At 34.3% G+C, this 19590-nt stretch overlaps 1 protein-coding gene and 1 long non-coding RNA gene across 4 annotated transcripts in view; one reads left to right on the top strand and one right to left on the bottom strand.

The window, feature by feature from the left end:
* LOC128183468 (uncharacterized) overlaps window positions 1-12571 on the top strand; it is a 58004-nt gene extending 45433 nt beyond the window's left edge. For all 3 annotated transcript variants that reach the window (XM_052852449.1, XM_052852450.1, XM_052852448.1), the window contains exon 19: window positions 11055-12571. In XM_052852449.1, coding sequence (XP_052708409.1) covers window positions 11055-11365 — 311 coding nt within the window. In that variant the 3' untranslated portion in view covers window positions 11366-12571. The remainder of the gene's footprint in view (window positions 1-11054) is intronic.
* A 5482-nt stretch (window positions 12572-18053) lies between these two features.
* Window positions 18054-19367, bottom strand: LOC128186320 (uncharacterized). The gene is made up of 3 exons (XR_008243932.1): window positions 19140-19367; window positions 18930-19054; window positions 18054-18730 (listed from the first exon to the last, which is right to left on the bottom strand). It is a non-coding gene; the product is annotated as an uncharacterized LOC128186320 (long non-coding RNA).
* Window positions 19368-19590: the final 223 nt, after the last annotated feature.

Raw genomic sequence — 19590 nt, 5'->3', positions numbered from 1 at the left:
GGACAAAATGACAAGCATGAGGGGGGCCCTAATTGTGAAGCTTTCTGATAGCAACTCAGCACCTCTCTATTATAGGATTAACTTCAGAAAAGTGATGCCTATAAACATTATTACCGCTCAACCTGCTGCAAGGACATGCAAGGTAGCAATAAAATAACAATTAACAGTCCCTGGAATGTTCCTAAAGCCTCTTATAGAAGGTTGCTTCTGCAGCAGAAATCTACTCATTATGGTATATTTTACTGGTAAAAACTTTATAGCTTTCCAGGTGATCTAGAAATTACAAAAAACCTTCAACAACTAAATATTCTCAATAGGACTTGAAACAACATTTATCAATCAGTCATATTCAAGGTATATCAAGCATGCTAGATGATATTAAATAATATGGTAAGTAAAAGACGTAGTTGCTATATGTACCACCATTTTCCAGTCTGGTAGAGACTAGCTCCCACCTTTACCCATTTGGAAATGTGTTATGTATGAAAAGTAGAGGGGGATTGTGAAAAGAAGGAAATGTTGTCCAACACTGTAGGGTTATTGCTACTTTTGTCCCATAACCTTGAATTAACTTACTGGTAGTTAAGTTGAAATAATTTAGGCATTAAAGAGATTTAAAAAGGTTGCCAGGGAGTGGTTTTTGCATTGATTATAGACAAGATTGCAGAATGTTGGAATTGTTTTGTGTCTGCAATAAATGATTAGTTCTCTCAAAAATGCTTGAAATTTCATATTGTTTTTCAACTGCATTAAGATATTCATCAGGACAATGTACAAAGGATTTCATTAAATGACTTTAGGAATGGCAAAAAAAAAGGAATAGAAACAAAAGAATCAAATACACTGCCTTAATAGAAAGGAACTTCAAAAAAACAGTACAAGTATGTGTGATGCATTTGATATGATTAATAGAGGCAAAATGTATGAGTTGGGATCTAATGTTTGACTGGTACCTTGCACACCTGTTTTTTGGTTCACTGTGCCCGCTTAAGATAAGGTGTTGCTGTCAACAGGTCTTTCCTTAAAGAAATAGGTAGTCAGATGACAATCACCAATTGATCCCCAGTAACTGATCATTTCACATTGCTTGTGATCAAAACGCTCCACTGATGTTGATTAAATCTATGTCTGATTCATGAGGACGCTTGGTGCAGTTGTTACATGGTTACAATAGACCTAGAGGTTATGGCTCTGCAGACATGTGCAACAGATAATCAGGGGAAATAGTTGCAATTCCATATCTATTTTTCTTGATTTTTCTGACATTTCTGCTGATGTTGCAAATTAAAAAGAAAGTAAACCATGAAGCTTATAGAAATGTGGTTTGTAACTAGAGGTCTTTTATCATGGTATGACAGTGTTTATATGGTTAAGTATTCAATGAAGTTAAAGAAGGGGCTACCTGATTGAATAATGCAGACATATTTGGGAAGGGCCCCATCAGAAAGAGACGTGTGGTGCATTGCTAATGAGAAGATCAAAGACAATAGTAAGAGAAAGGTGTGAGAGGGCCTACAAAATATTTACTTTAAAAACCTGTCATATGACAAGCCACTATATAGCTATGGAAAGTGGGAGGTGGAAAATCCAGATCTGCAGGCCAAAAAAAAGGTATTAATTAAAGAAGTGACCTTGAAATGTATGGGGATTGCATTACAGTAAGATGAATACCCCTTGAAATCATATCTAAAAATATAGTACTCTCTGGAGGAATGTTTGATATGAAGCAATTTTAATAATGCTCTTTATGTTTCAATATGTGCAGAAACATACGCATACACAAACCTATATTTTGACAAATTCTCAGAAATCTCCTTTATCTCCCTCGTCAAGTTTCAGATTTTCCAAAAACGTTTTAACTATGTGCATGGTGTAAATAAAGGGCAAAAAAAATACGGTCAAAGCCTCGTCACCTTGTGTAACTGTGGTAGTGCTCAAATTCAGTTTACAGAAAACTCAGCCAAATTAAATATTTTATCTGTAACCACATCCTGTGTGATATAAGGGTAGGATAAATATATCCCTCTTATGATTGGGGAACTATGCAAAAGTTTGCAATGCGTGCATGCTTGGGTTTTTTTCTCAAGTTAAACATATCCCTTACCCACCTTTGATCACTTTTGTAAAGGCATAAAACTTGCATATTGTTTTAGTTCATATAGATATACATGACATTTAGGGAAATAAAAGTCATCAAAGGTATAATGCTCAGAAAATATTTTATGCACCTTATTTTTGTGGGCAAGTATTTGGTTTTTAATTTTCTCATTTTTTTTCTTCATTTTGTTATTTGTAAATTTTTTCTGCTATTCTCTATATTGTTTAATAATGACCTGTTATACTCTCCAAGTTTTATAGCTTTTAAAAGATGAATGAATGAAAAGCAGTCTCAGGCTTTTTTTGTTGGCCTGCATTGGTTGGTCGGCTTTTCCCATTCACTTGACAGGGTAACTTATGAATGAAATACCTTTCTTAGCTAGCGAATCAAATCGTACAGGTAAATCTTGGGAGGCCATGATAAGGGGACTGATTTGATTGAATCTGACATCGGAATGTTCTTTGTTCTTTTGCTGATCAACAGGAAAAAAAAGTAAATCCAGAGACTTGGGGCCCCCTCACCGGTCAAATATCAGTTTTCAACGCTTTAATATCTTTATCTTTTTCTATCCACCCCCTCTTTTGTAGGCAATTATGACAAACTTTTAATAATTTAAGATATCTAAGGAGTAATCATAAACTGGTAGATAATAAATGAATGTGGCAGCATTATTTTTTTTAAAGTCACACCTTTGTTATAAATTATATTTTTAATTTATGAAGTAAAATTTTTCCACTTGGTGTATATATAAGGTTAGTGCGTAGTGATTTCCCTGAGGGAGATCTCTCAGATCTGTGTAAATGAATACGTCTCTTTGCCTCATTTTGTGGTTACGTCTGGACAGACGTGCTGATTCCACACAATTCCTTCGTCTTGTGCAATACTTAATGAAAAAACGTGTGTATTACTGATATTTAATGACTGAATGTCATGAATATCTAATACTACCATGTTTAACTCGCTTTATTATTTTTATTACATTAATTTTATGCAGGTTTCATGTAGAAAAGCAACAGAATAGTAAAGGTGTTGCATATCATTTTTCTTTGCTAAAGTATTCTATTGGACAAGATCAATTATTATTTATTTTTAAACTCTTCAAGGGGAGATAATAAACATGCAGGAATAAAATGCACCAGTAAATTTATTGTTCTGAGAGTTTTCTAGTATAACAAGCATTCTGAGAGTATTGCATAAGCAATACACGTCCCCTACCGGTTTGTATTATTCTATGAAAGCTTCCAAGCACACAACTATTTCAGAGCTATTGCAAACGAGATGTCATGCTTTAATCAGAGATAAAAGAACAGAGGAAATTAAAACTATGTAGTTCATATAGAAATTAAATATGAAATAGGTAAAATAATACTCTTTATTTCATCTCCTGTAATTTCACCAAGTCTATTCTGTATTCGCTGGTAAAAATTTGTGAAAACAATGCACTGTTATGCACAATATCATTTCTTACCGTCTTCTGTACCCCGAATCAAACCAAACAGTTAAACAGCCCAAACCGACAACGAACCCGATTGTAATAATAATACAAAAAAACCCTGCCGATTAAATTTACAACACAATGCTTGACACTATTTTATAGAACTTATTTGTTTGTTAGAAATGATAAAAGGAATGGTACGGGAAAAGGAATGGTACAAGTAACGCACGATATTATTACTGACTACATACTGACCTCGTTTATTCAGTTACACACCGAACCCGATAACGAACCCGAACATTAAAAAATTTGAATATAAAAAATTAATTTTCTCGAAAATATGTCAATCAGACGCTACAAAAGTGTAAACTTGATCTGTAGTTTGACATTTTGAAGCTGTTCAGCAAGTTTCATATTATTCCTCAAATGCATAAAGAAAAAAAGTGTGGAAAACTAAAGTGGGACAGACAGACGGACTGACGGACGGACAGACAGACGGACGGACGGACGGACAGACGGACTGACGGACGCAGAGGAAAGCTATAGTCCCCTCCGGTGAAACCGGTAGGGGACTAATAAACAAGAAATCCCTTCTCAGGGTTCAGTTAAGGCATGACATACTTTTCATTTTTTTTTTTTTTTTTTTTTTTTTTTAAGTAAAAGTCTGCATAATATGCAAACGTACAATCGTTCATGTTGCAATATCTGACCTATTCATTTGAATTTCATTTAAGTAATTTTTTTTTTAAATGTATGTAATTGTATTAGGTTTAGACTTATAGTATGTGACATTATGTTTTTTCCACTTTTATGACATTGGCCATTTAGACATTTCCTTCCCAAATAAATCAAATGCGTATAAATAAATATTTTTTTTAATAGCACCAAGCAGACAAAAATTGCCAAGCATTACATACATAAATTTAATTATTTGACGAATTAATTAAAAATTAACTTTGAATAGGCTTGACTTCTTTCCTTGAAATTACCTATTATATAAGTAAATTTCTAAGAAATTTTTGTACATCAAAACTTTGTACCTGTGATTAAATGAGAAAATTATTTATATAATTATATATATAAATCGTGAGCACATTCAAGTAATCTTCATATTTCATCACAACAAAATTTTAAGACAACAATATACGTTGCACTTAATGTATTTAAGTTTATTTCAAGGAACTTGGAATTTGTGTGAAAGAAATATATTGCATTGTTTAACTCCAAATATTAAGTATGTCTAACAGTCTAGCATTTATTAAAGAGTTGTGTCATATGTAAATTTTCTCCATGAATATAGATATAAAAACAAGTTGTCTGCCTGGAATTGTTTGACCTTTATAGTATATGTACTTGTAAATGATTTTTGTGTGTGTTTTTAGCTCACCTGATTTGAAGGTTCTAGTGAGCTTTTCTGATCACCCGTTGTTTTCTATAGTTTTGTAGGTTCTCTTTTCTACTCTTTCCCCCCTAATTCTGTTCACCTGAGGTAAAGGTGAAAGTACCTTTCTGATGAAAAATATGCAAGACACAAGTCTCATTGTAATACATATCGTTTACATTTCATATTTTTGTACTCTTTTAACTTATTTACCAAATTTTACCAAATTTTGAACAAAGAGCACTTTGATGAAAGGATTTTAAAGTATTGAAAGTAATTTTTTAAAAACTGAAAATGAGGAGTGTATAAGAATCTTCTTTAAAAGAATTAATGCAGGGCAAATGTTAATATTTAAATACAGTTGTTTTATAATTTATTCAAAGAATCAAAACAACATAGCTACTCAAAAAAAGGATGTTACCATGCATAAGCATAAAATTTTAAAGAGACAAAAATAAGCTGAAAAACTCTTATATTGGTGAGCAAAGCTGTCCATGGGCTGTTTGTTCATTTTTATCTTTCTCAGAATAGTGTAGAAGATAAGAAGAAACATCTTTGCAATTTTTCACAACTTTTTTTATTTGCTTGCATGAACTTATTTCTATTTTATTACCATGTGGGAATGAAGTTTATTTGGAAGGGCAGGGGTCAGAGCTGGTAAGAAATTAAGAACACAATAACCAGTATGAGGTGGGTGGGTGTTATGAAAATGAGTCAAAAACATCCATCACTGTTGGGAGTAGATATGAACTCTGAGCCCTGCTGAATTATATTTTCCCCTCTATTAAGTACCTGTTGAAATGCACTGTGCACTATTTTAGCTCACCTGTAAGTTCACCTGGTGTATGCAGTATTTTTATGTACTTTGCTAATGGTTGCATTTCATTTTAGGGCTTTAATTTTCTAAAAGAAATCATACTGTTAAAAGAAATTGCATGGAATATTAGTGTACCTCTGAGAACATTTCTTTAAAATGCTATACAACTTGTTAATTTTGTAAAGAAATGATTGTAAGAGTTATCTTTCTTATTAGAAGAACTTCACACTAATAAAGCCAAATCAAGGCATTAACTAATAATGTTCATTTAAGTCTTTAAAAAAAACCAGTTGTCTTAAATTCTATTTACTTCATTATTTATTTTACCTTTTAGGATTCATCAAGTCCTGGTTATAATTTAAGGAATGTCAATTCAATATCTATTAGTTTAATGCGATATAAAACAGTTTGGAACGGTTTATAAAAAAGTGTAAACTGTTCCGAACCATTTAATATTACATAAAACTAATAAATATTGATTTCATTGCTTATAATTTAATTTTTTGCTTTAATTTTTAATAAAAACAGTTATTTGACTTTTAAAGTGACATCAAATTGTACAAAATTCAAAAGTAACGTCATGTGGATTAATACCGGTACATATTTTGACATTTCAGTCTTACAATGACATAGGCAACCTTCTTTATACGATATAAAATAATTGGTTTAGCCAATCAGAAAGAGTTTTACAACCAGAATTAAATTATTGTTTGATAATTAGTGACAGCAAGGAATAGTCAAAAACAACAAAATGCTTTATGGGGCTCAGTGGTTGTGGCCATTTTTTTGTACTTAATGATAGTTTATAGCAAAATAAATCACTTTCTAAAGTGTAAGGTAGACCTGATGGTTAATTTGTGGATCATCCAGACTCCTTAAGTAGCATTGCAAAGAATCAGCATAAATTGAATTTATTTGACAAGTTTAAATTTCATTAATGAGGAAAAGAAATGTAAAGATAACACATAGGATTTGTTTTCTGTGTAAGATCTGATAGGCTTTAGAGTCCATGTTATGTTTTTTGCTGCACTTTAAAGCAACAAATATTTTGAATTTTCCTAAGATTCATTCATGTAAGGATATTCAGAATGAATGGGATACAAAAATACAGTTTATGCTTTTGCGGTAGCTATATTTTTGAGTGCGAAAGCTATTAATCAATAGATAAAGTGACAAATTTTGTGAAGTTCCCATACCTCAGTCATGTGACTCTTTTTCTTGATTTACAAGACTATAAATTCAACAAGCAACATCAAACCAGTGCCATCTTAATTTTTTTAAAATCAAAACAATTATTTGACCCTGTATGAATTTTAAGATTTTTATGTACATTTATTTTTACCAACCTTATCTGTTAAAAATCATAATTTCAGGTAATGATTGAGGTGTGTTCAGTCTAGATTTAGGCACTGAGGAACATAAAGTTGTTTACCTATTTCTGAGTGAGAGGGTTTTATATGATAAAGATTTCCATGAGAACATGAAGGAAAAAGCACATTAAAATCACCAAACCCTGCAGACATGATAAGACCTTATATTGGCAGACCCATGCAAGTCTAATAACAGTCTGAGAAATCATTTTCAGACAGATGGTCTATGGAAAGAGTTGTTGAATATTTAGAACTACCTTTTAGAACTACCACTGAGCAACATAATGCAAATGTACAGGGTGCAGAAGATATGCAACTGGCCTATGTGGGTGGAAAATCGATTGCATAGCCCATGCAAATTCAATAGAACAAACTTGGAATTTCTTCTTTTCTCCTTGTTCCTGAGGACACTGTAGAGGGTTTCCCAGGGTTATATGCATGTATTTTAATACTGTATTAACTGGCCCATGTGGGTGGAAAAGCGATTGCAAAACACAAAGCTCATGCAAATTCAATAGAACAAATCTGGAATTTCTGCTTTTTTCCTTGTTCCTAAGAAAATTGCAAATGTTATAGTTCAGAGGGTTTCCTAGGGTTATTTCTATATGTATGTATTATGATATTACCTGTGATTCACCACCTAGGTATGTGTTACATCTACATGTAAGTCCTCACCTCAGGTGTGCAGGTGATGATTTACTCAGGTTTTATACCTATCTCTGGTATACATCACCCCTGTATCCAGAGAGCAAGGTCGGAGCCTTTTAATTCATCAGCTTTTGCTGACCTTTTCTTACATCAAAGGAGTTCACGCTTCCTCAGCTTGGTTACATGTTAACTAATGCTAATCTAGACAAACTTGAATTGTAATTTAATTTTAATGTTTAGAATTCATTATCTTAGAGCCCTTTAGATACCTTACATTCCAAGCTGAAATTAAGGCATTTTGGAGGCATCAGACAAGGTTGCTCTTTTAATTAATGCAACGTGCTGCATTTTTGTGCACTTCAAGTTGATTGTCTTTGTTAGCATTGCATAATTGTATAGACATAAAGGTGTGCTGCATTCCTGTATATTCCATGCAGGTAGTGTTCTTGCTAGGTGTAACAGTGTGAGGTCATTCATCAAAATTAATCTAAAATATCATTCCCACTTACAGAAAAAATAGACAGGTGTAAGATAGGATTGAACTTTTAATTGGTGTATGAATTGGATATATATTTTGATTCAGCATTGTTCCACTGCCCCCAAGTAAGGTAAATACAGAAGTACTTTGAAATGTTTTGTAGATGTAGGAATGTTGTTATCTTTTGAACTCTCCTCTTCCCGTGTCGTACCAAGTCGCAATAGACACAGATCAAGACAATTAGCATCTGAATCCGTAACATATTTTGCAGTGAGATCATTTTTTTAAATTCATTCATTCATCTGTTTTAGTTGATAACACCTGCAATATCTATATCAAATCCTTGACAAGCATTTCTAAGTGTATGACGATTTCAATTACTAAGAAGTCATTACCTAGCTTGCACATGTTTGAAGCAAAAATAGGTGCATTATATTGCTTTGAATACTAAAATAAAATTAACCACTAATTTAAAAACATGCCTAATACCTTAGACATTGACCTTTTGCTAATGTTTCTAGTGTCATTATTAAGTTTATGTGCCTTTTACCATAGAATATTAATGATACTATCTCTTCACAAATATGATTTCCTGACCAGCAAATTTTCACAATGGGGAAAATTTCATCAAATTTTGGGTTAAGATTAATGTTTAACACCTTCCATAGTCATTGTTGCTGTTGAATGATAAAATGGTCACAATTATGATATTCCCCTATTGCAATATTTAATGATACTTTTACTTAGCATTTCTGAGTAACCCCCACAAGTACCTGAATGTACTTGTGAAAATGTAATAGCATGCAGTCTGATGCATCGGGTAAAGAAGTGAATGGCCCAGCCTTCATGGGCATTCAGAAAAACTCCTGATATTTTGAGTGAGAAGTTTGTGTAGGAAGACAGCTATGAAGGGGCAGAGACTGTCAGATAATAAGCTGGGTATGTAAACAGGCCGGTGACAAATTCCCCCAATCATCCAACACAATGCTGGGAAGAGGGTGGGAACTCTGTTACAGCTAAATCAAAGCTTCCATCAGGCCCCCTGTTTGAACAAACAAATCAGAAATTTTTTTCTAGTCTGATGGGAACAAAAAATCTTGAGTGAAGTTGCGTCCCTTTTTACAAAGTCTGCCTTAAAAGAAAGTGCAAATATTTCCTTGCTATTTGTAATGGCCGTCATTGGTTTTCATTGTTTTATTTGTATTGATTTGGAAGCCTTTTGAGTTCATAAGGACTCATAGCAAACATTGGCAACCTTTTTCACCCCTTTTTTTCTTTTTTTTTACTTTTTTTTTACCTACACAATAAGACATATGCACTTGGGTGACCAAATTAGGTGGGTTCAATATACCATGAGGAATGCTGGCAATGAGTAACACAGAGGACCCCTCCAATTGGGTAATTGACTGGGCAGTGCATGCCAGGAACCATTTCTCTCACCCCTCTGAGCAGCCTGTATACCCGGGTAACCCGAGCCAGTCTATGGGTGACAGTCAAGGCCCCCTCTTACCCTCTGCAGGATCGAATGTCAGTGATCCCATCTACAGTCTTTCAGGGCTTTCATCCCAATGCTTCAACAAGCACCGATCTATAGCCAAGGATGAAAGTCCAAACTGATTGAAGAGAGATCTTCATTTCTCTTTTTCCTTTGTTTTGGGGTGTTTTCAACAATTGTCTTTGCTAGTTCATTGATACATGAAATGAGAAACAAGAAAGAAAGTGATGATGGGTGAAAACATGGAATTTTCTGCTATTAACTCTATTGTTGTTGACATTTTCTACATTTTCAGCTTTTGTTTTCACTTATTTCTGCTAACTAAGCATTAAAAGGTTGTTATCTTCATTTTTTTCACCATTTATTGTCAAAAAAGTCATTTTGTACAATAACTATAGAGACATGACTAACTAATTTTTCTGTTGGGTAGTTGGCTTCAAGGAATGTTTGAAGTGAATTGTACACAAAGTCTCTCTTAACGCCGATTGTGACCGATTTTAGCGGAGATGATCTGAGGGCAATGTGTCATGGAGCCTCCCTTCACACTGATCTAAGATTTCCCATGAGAGCAATGACAAAAATGAATGGGAATTCAGTCAAATCAGAGGTGAAATCATCTCCATGGCAATTAAACCAAAAGTATCATGGTGCATTAACTCCTCATAATTACCGTGGCAACAATACACTAAATATTCTCTCAATTTACAGACATTTTTTCACAAAATTTACCTGTCAATCATCTTGATAGTTCTTTTTTTGCTTTCTAAATGTTTTGAAGCTGAGGGTTTTTAGGGAAATTTGTCATAAAACATTTTAAGCACATTAAATTGTAGCACTAATCAATTAAGTTGTTATGGAGATATTAAATGGATCCTGTTTGGCTATATGATACAAGTTTTGTATGTTTAAATTTTAACAGGTATATTGATGTTTGAAGATACATCAAACAGAACATAGTCTAGATGAATCTCATAATGTCTTCTCTATTGCATTCTTTATATATTTATTCATGAATGAAGAGATAATTTCTGTGGTTGGGATGGGAACTTTTGCATTCATTGTTGTATAACTTCTGTGCGGTACAACAGTTTGCATATTGATTCCAAATAAGTATTAAAATTTCATTTTTTTGAAATGTGATTATTTTGCAGTTTCTTTATCAGTGACTATAAGAATAATATTTTTTGAGATGATTAATCACAAAATTTGGCAAAAATTAACACCTCACAGAAAAACTCAGTTATACAGTAGGTTAAGAATTTAATGTACATGAAGATATGTTTAAGCCTCACTGTACTGTAATGTCCTCATCTTTTTCTTTTTCTTTAATAGAGACAATCACGCTGTCAGAGGAACACATCCAGGCTGGACTCAGGGATGGCACCCTCAGCATCCCCGACTCACAGGTCATAGAAAGCGGGTCACTAGATGAAGGTCAGGTCGAGGTCATCTCCCATGGTCACATCATCGAGGAGGGTCAGGTGATTGAGTCAGGTGATGGAGTGATGTCAGAGGAGGAAGAGGAGGAGGAGAATGAAGAGGATGTAGAACAGGAGGAGATGATTGCCATGGAGCACCTGTCTGACTCAGTGGTGGAAGAGAACCTGTCAGTGGGGGAAGACCTTAACATGCAGATCACTTGATCATCCAGTTAGTGTTGAGGTGGAAGAAAATGTGGAATCTTTCAGGGGAAGGCTGTAATGTGATAGTGACTGTGCAATCAAGGCCATGGAAGGCTTGTCAGATCCTTTGGTGGAAGAAGTCTTTGAATGTGATAGAACTGGGAAAAGAACAGTTAGATGTGAGAGTACATGTCATGGATGGCTTGTAGAAGACAAACTCTCAAAAGGGGGAGACACTGCATGCAGTTGCTTGATGGATCATCTCAGGGCATTGAAAAATCAAACTTCACTTCCTGTAAGAGCAGGTCTTTGTTAGCAAAGACTTGATGATTGTCTTGAAAACCAGTCCAGCTTATGATATTAAAAAAAAGATGGAAAAGGTTTATGATGCAAATGATAAGATTTTTGGCACCATGGCTGTAGAGGAAGTTGCCTTAGATAAACTGAGGAATGGACGGCCAGTCATTGGGGTCTTGGTGAAGAATGATAATGAGAAATAGTTTTGACTAAGAAGGTAGGACTGTATAGAAGAGCAAGACTGGCATTTTATATGTCTGTTCTTAAGTCAGAAGTATGGTTGTAAGGAGATAATGTGATAGGTGCTCCCATATACTTTGTGTCCTTTTAATTATTGTTAAATAAAGTGCAGTTTAACCATATATTTCCTGGTTAACAAGTCTTTTAAAGTAAGATCCAAAGTCTTTAAAAATGTTGCCCTTTGGATGTTTTCTTGCTCTGTATCAAACTAGTACATGAAGACAAGTTCCATAAAATGTGTTTCATTCATGTTTTGAAATCAGTATATACATAACACAAATATTGTCAAAGAGTACACCCTTTTAAGAAAATATTTTAAAATTCTGGATGACACTGTTGATATAAAGAATATCTGTAAGTGTGCTTCAAAGGAAATTGAAATGATAAGACAGGCTCATGGACATTATTTATTGGTTAACAAATTAAAACTTACAATTAAGGCATGATTTGATGTGGAGAGAATGCTTTAATTAGCTTTTATTACTGCGTTGTGGCTATATCACCTGTCCTGGTTTGTAGGAACCTGTTCCTATGGTATTGCTTTTGTATGTCTGTGATATGTAATTTAGACCTTTATTTTGTCAAAGACAAATTATCTAAAATTGCTCATAATCTTGTAAGGCATGAATTTATAGACATTTATAAGACTGTTGTATGTGTATTTTTGGTATTTTTTACATCCATATTGATTAATAAAATACAAAATGTGGACAAGGTATTTTATTTATATCAATGAAAGGGAAGTAACTTGAGGTGACAGTAAATACAATGGGAGATAACCATGGATCACGGAGGAATCTGTAGATAAAATGATAATATGATAATGAATGGGGAATCTCCAGACTTTGATGTGTTTGGTGTGGGGTATCAACTCTGTCCAGAGTAATTGATGGCCCAGATTAATATAAATCTAATGTCTTCAAAGCTTAAAGTTGTATGAAATTCTATCATCCGGTCAGGAGTGAGACCATTTCAGGACAATGACCAAGTGCTGTCCCCCCGTCACGTGACACTGTATATTGCTCTCAATTTTACATGATGTACCAGTTGGGGCTCGCCGCTTTTCAAACGCGTTTGATGTGTGAATTTCATTTTCTCCATTATTTATGCATGAGCAATTCCCATATTTAACATGGTATTATTAAATATTATTTATTATCCTTTCAATTTTTTATAGGCCCAAACGAAAAAATTAATCTAGGATTGTGTGGTGTGACGTGGTTAATGATTAATGGGTGTACTGTTAAGTTTTATATTTTTGTCTTGGTTTTATGGTTTAAGTTGGCGATATTTTGGAGGATTAGGGGAGATTTTGGGCCGCTGTATGATCAATAGATAGATGTGCCTATTTGTAAAGTTAGGAAGTCTTTTTGAACCCTACGGGATTATTATAACAGGTTGACTATTAACAGATATTTTATGTTCAACGGTGATTAATTTTAAGAAAACGTTCTCAAACGCACTCTTCAAATGCATACGTCATGGGTGCGCAATATCGCTTTAAAACGTGGCGTTCCACGCAATATAAAATGAAGTAAATCATATTTACCTCTCAGTTTACGTGTATTTTTTTCCTTAAATCTTTCACGTATATTTTGTAGTATAGGGCAACGTTTAATAATTATAGATGCAATGAAATTCTGTTTTCTATACTGTCCTGTTTACGGCCGTAGCGCGCACTCATTACGATACTGAGACAAAAGAAACAAAATGTATCTATAATTAAAACAACCAATGATTAACAAAAATCTCAGTTTTCAATTTTAATTTACTAACGGAATGTGAATCAGTTTCCATGGGAACTGAATTCGGCACAATAACTGTTGCTTCCAAAAGAACACCAACGGATTGCCGTGTTGTGATTGTAGATCATTTGAAAATGCTTGAATTTGGAAATTTTGAAATGAATTTCTACATACAGTATTTCACTATTTTGCAGTAAAGTGTGCCTCATTAACTCCTACTTCATTATGTAAAGCTTTATCAAAACTTTATCAAAATAATGCTATTAATTATGGGACTGCGCTTGATGTTGATTCTAAGCATTGGTATTTTGAATTAAGAGTCGATGAATTTCGATGAAAAATACATAAAAAAGACGGCAAAGGCCAACACGGTTTCGCGCATAGTACAACTTGTGGGCATTCTATCTACCATCCTCTGATCTCGGGAAGAAGATACTGGCAATCTGAAATTATTGATGATTAAATTTGTGGACCCGATATTTGAAAGCTATTAATGACATCTTTTATATGTACGTGTATATCATGGGATTAACACATGATTAAAACAAAACAAAACGACCTTTTTTGTCAGGAAGCAGAAAACTGAAACAAGGTCAAATAGCCTTGGACAAGAAAAAAGTACACGGAAAGTGGGGGGGGGGGGGGTCTTCATTGTGAGAAAAGTTCATTACGTTTCGAAGCCACAAATATTCATAAAATGCAATTATGTACGCTTCATTTCTTTCATGTTCATTACTTTATTGTCTTAATAAACCTACTTTCGAAGGCCACTCCTCGGAGAGAGGAAGGGGAGAATTAAATTAGTCATTTTATGTCGACCATTTGTGGCAATGACCAATTGGAGATGGTCTTAATGCAGTTACAATATCATAATTCATTCAGAAAAATATAACAACAAAACGGGTGTAAATTTATATTGTGGCCGCATATCATAAATCGTACTTCTATTGTATTTCCGTTTAATGTATAAATTGCAAAATAAGCAAACGCGCACATTTTATTCGTAGAAAATATAATAACAAAATGTTTGTTTAGAAAACAATTCTGTAAACAAGCAGAAAAATTTGCCATGTCTCTGTGTGGTCTGGTCTTTGTTTCCACGGTTACTGATCTACACAGACAACAACAATCAGAACTCGGTCCCGATCGGCGGCCACCGTGTCTTGGGTTACTGCCTCGGCTCGAGTTTCTCCTTCAGGTGTTCAATAAGAACCCTTTTCTTTGATATTGGTGTGTTTTTTGGTGGATTTATCGGGAAGATACCTGTTTTTTCTCAACAGATACAACGATAGCTACAGTCAATGTAATCAGGCTTCTGCACTCGATGACCATGGAGATGAAATAAGGTCAAGGTCAATTCAAATGTGAGAATTTCTGTCGGCTCATTTCATTAACCAAACCAGTTAAGCAAGTGATGAGCAATTAAAAAAAGGAGTCCATCAAATTTTCTCTGGTAGTAGAGATTATTTTAGCTTTGGTACTGATACTGCGAACACGTTTGGTAACCGTTACGCAACGATCCAACCCACGTGTGAAGGTCGTATATGCTATATATGTCCTAAAGTTTACACTCTTTAAGTTTTTATCACAAGCTCACACAATGAAATTACAAGTACATGTAGATCTTCCTGGTTGAGGTATTTCCTGCAGATCTTGTGATACAATTAATGGCGCCTTTGATAATTTTGGGGAGGAGGGAGGAGTTCTTTGCTGCAGCCGACACTTTCTTGGCAGACATTTTTACTTCCTAAGAATACTTTCCAGTCAGCCTCTTTCATTCTTTGTGCGCATTGGCCCTGTGTTATGAACAAAAGCAGACTGTGTTTGCATGCTGTTAAGATTTTATTTGTTAGTGCAAGTTTTTAGGACAAAATCAAACTTGTTTGATGTATTACATGCATATTCTGTAGAGAAGCGTTTAATGTTATCTTCTGATCAGGTCACGGATCAGAGACAATTCGAACTCGAAGAAGGAATATGCACATATTTTGTGCAAACGAGTAAACCGTTCGATAGCAACGTAACGGGCGTGGATCCCGTAGTTCTTAATCTGTTGGTGGCGTGCTATTATCTGTAAAAGGATTACTAGATTGCAAAAAATATGTAATAAAACCATAATTGAATTCTTTGTTGCTGTTCTTATCAAAAAAGAAAGTTTTTGTGGTTATATATATATATATATATATATATATATATATATATATATATATATATATATATATATATGTAAGGTTTATTTTTTTGTTTTTTTATGGCTGGAATTTTTTTGGTCGGCTGGTTGAATAGGTTACAATATCTTATTTTAATATCATTCTACTTAATTATATATTTTCATCTTAAGAGGAGTCTCTTTCACTATTCTTGCATTAGTTTTTCTGTATTATTTCTTTATCTATTTATTTTCCCATGTATTTAGGTGAATTATGTAACCCATTCTCCATACCCCGATTCTTTGTTACTTGTACATCTTAAAGAAGGATTGTCGAGATTTATTTAATCTGAGACGATAATGGGGATTTATCGCGATGTGTCGTCATAAACTTCTCCTCGCCGTGTCCTCGGGCTGGCCACTTGTACTCTACAAAGTATTACTTCCGCTGCCCCCTGACTTTGTTGGTCAGATAAGTGATTGCAGTTTGTCAACTGATTGTACGGTTGGGAGGGCGTCTAGTAAAACAATGAATTATAAAAATTCTGTCTCTAACTTATCAGACAAGATCTTATTTATAAATTCTATATTTCAAAATAAAAATACCAATTAATTTGGTTCATATTTCTTTCTTTTTTCCAAAATATTAAACGAAATTTTATCCAATTTTTGTACCTAATTGTCAACTTGTAATCAAAATGGGGAAAAAAAGAGATTTTTTTAAAAATAATCTAGTTATTGCACAGTTGTATGTATTTGCATCGACAAATTCCATTTTTGAAGCCTAACACAAATAAGTACGTATAGTTTTGTAGAATTAATCAAATGAATTTCTTGCACAGCGCAAGTTTTACTAGTATAGTTGATTTAATTAACGCAATTATGTCGAAATTATCATTAATACAATTTTCGCCTAGAATTAGCGTCTCCCGTCGTCAAACTAGACATTATCACAGTATATAGAAAACAGCGTTGGTTCATCACGTAACGCGATATAAACATTAAATTAGCCAATGAGGCACGTCATTACAAATCAATTAGGCGGCTTCTGACACCAGCGTCACGTCACGTTACGTCACTATCGACCCTTAATGATAGAGTAATTATCATTCAATCAGCGATCGGGGCGATAAGCGACAGCTGGCGTTGGACCCGCCCCGACCGCCGGCACGGACGGGGTTTTTATTTCCCTGATTTTACACCGTCTTTACAGATTGTTGCTCAATTTTCTTGTACATGTGAAAAACTGATAACGTAATGATCGCAACCTGTGACTATAATTACTTGTTACACTTTATTACAGTTGCCACTTTATTATTTGTTTGTTTGTTTGTTTATACACGAACAATGTTGACACTTTAAAAAGAAAAACCAAAACCCCCAATAACCAAAAGGAACATGTAGCAGCAGCATCTTGGCGGTTGGAACCGTTGGCCGTCGACCAATCTGAGATGATCGTAGGTCGTCTCTTGTTGTCTTTATTTCTGTCGCAGACAAATGTCGCATTTACATAATATATACTATCAGAAAAGTACACACTCCAATGAAATAGGTTAATACAGTAAGGCTGTCTGTCCGTTACACAAGACCTGTCTCGTTCCAGTACACGTTCCCTTCAATGCTATGCAAGAAGCAGGAGTCTCTATTTGTGGTCTGTACTTCGTAGAATTTTGTTAAGTGTTTTCATTATCTATATGAATAAGATGGCCGGATGCGATAAAAATCTTAAATCTATTTTCTTTTTATCTATTTCCTCAATTCGATCGATTTTTCGGGTCTTAACAGATTAAGGTAGACGGTAAAAAATTTAGGTCACTTTCACCCGAAACCCACGGGAGAGGGCCACAGAAGGAAAAAATAAATAGACGTTTTCTCTCCCACCCCCACCCCCAAAAATGAGCCATGGTCAGTTTTTAGCTGTCTTCTCGATGACCTATTTATTTAATATATTCTTTAGAAGTCTAGACGGTAATATAAAAAAAAAATATGGTAGAAATTGAAGAATTCTTAATCTTCTTTTTGTTAGGATATTGGACTTTTGATCCCATTTTACCTTAGTGTGGTATGTAAAGCATTGAATCGAGCACCAAGTATTGTCAGGGGTAATTTGGATAAATTTTATGTATCTGAGTTTATTGTCGGTGTGATAAAAATCGCTATCCCCACATCAAAGATGGAATCAGACGACGGTACTCTATATTGTTTACAATGTATACCTATACAAGTCGTCAAACGCCAAGCAATGATTCATCGGTGTTTATTTATCCATGTAGGTATATACATTTATGAAATCTTTCTTCTTTTTTTCAAAACTAAGAGCAAGAAACGCATTAATTCAGGACATTTGTGACAGCTTAAGAGTAACGACTAGAAACCTCTCGACTTTTTTAAAATAAAATTCTTTTTGCTTTGCTCTTATAAGGAGATAACGAGAAGAATGCTTTTAGGTATAGATAAGAAACCGCAAATTATTTGAAAGAATTTCAAAAGGTGTTTTTTTTAACTTAATTACCATCATAATTCTCTATATGATTTTATTTATTTTATAATGTTGTATTGACCAAATTCTTACTGTATATGCATGTATACTGACCAATGAACTAAAGAAATTCGTCTTCGCGGTTTTGAATGATCGCTATTGGAATGTCTTATATGAAAAAATATATATACGAAAATTCATTTCAGAACTTCAATAGTTGTTCCAAGATTCCTTGCCCCTCTGGCGTTGCAGTGATGACAAATCTCCACAAAACGAAGTAGAGCAAACACCCGTGACCCGCTTTTTCCGCCAACATTGCTGTTTTCACTTTCTCTTGTCATTTCTGTATTTGTTCAGCGATTTAAGTCGTAATACAAACGTGTCCTGAGACTAAAAGGGTTGTGTCGTTTATTTCTTTGTCAGGTTCCCCTCCTTTTCTTTTGTTTGCTTCTTTTGAATTTCCATGCCAATTACACCTAGTCCAAAAAAATCGGGGTAAAATCATCGATCACTTCATTTTATCTTCCAGAAAATGATCACTTCTTTGTTTGTTCTCGATTTTTTTTTCACTCATTTTGATTGACATATATGAAATATTAAGATGAACGATGGTGTTGAAATCGTTTTTATAAGAATTGAATTAATGGAATTTAATCATTGAAGAAGACACGTTACCTTTGATATCGTGTAAATTACAATGTCAGTTTGTCAGGTACAATATCGTGATTTCGACCTATGCAATCTCACGTATCGAAGTAGAATGCATCACACCCCTTTTGCATCACGTATCCATCTACCTGCTTGAAAAAAAAATGCTTATCTGTCAAAAATTTTCGTCAATAAGAAACATACAAGAACATTCTGTGTACATCTTGAACTAATTACCTGGATGCATTATTTGGCGAGAAACTTCTCAAATTTGCACCTTATAGTTTGTTGTGATACCTGGCTGCACTCATCTATACCTTACCGGCTTTATGAATTTTCAATCATAATAAATTTCACGCATGACTTCCCCGCCGGAATTCCTATCACCCAGTAACGGGATGAATCGGTCACGCTTGTCAGATGAGAGCGAAGCACCGACGGGGGATGTGTATTGCAGCGATCCATGGGTTAAACTCGTCTGACGTCTCGCTAAAACGTTATCTAACTGAAAATTGCTAAACATGCGTTATTTACAAAACATAACCAACTGCACACGTACATTCTGCCGTCAACATGACGTTAACGCGTGGACTTGTATGATTTACAAAATCGCATGTACGCCAGACGCTGTGTTTCCAGTACTGCACTATATCCAAGTTTATTCGAAAGATACATATTGATAATAATT

This window comes from Crassostrea angulata, chromosome 5, assembly GCF_025612915.1.
Source record: "Crassostrea angulata isolate pt1a10 chromosome 5, ASM2561291v2, whole genome shotgun sequence".
In the NCBI taxonomy this organism is placed as follows: domain Eukaryota; kingdom Metazoa; phylum Mollusca; class Bivalvia; order Ostreida; family Ostreidae; genus Magallana; species Magallana angulata.
Note: the sequence above shows the minus strand (reverse complement) of the source record. Positions and strands in the feature narration are given on the sequence as shown.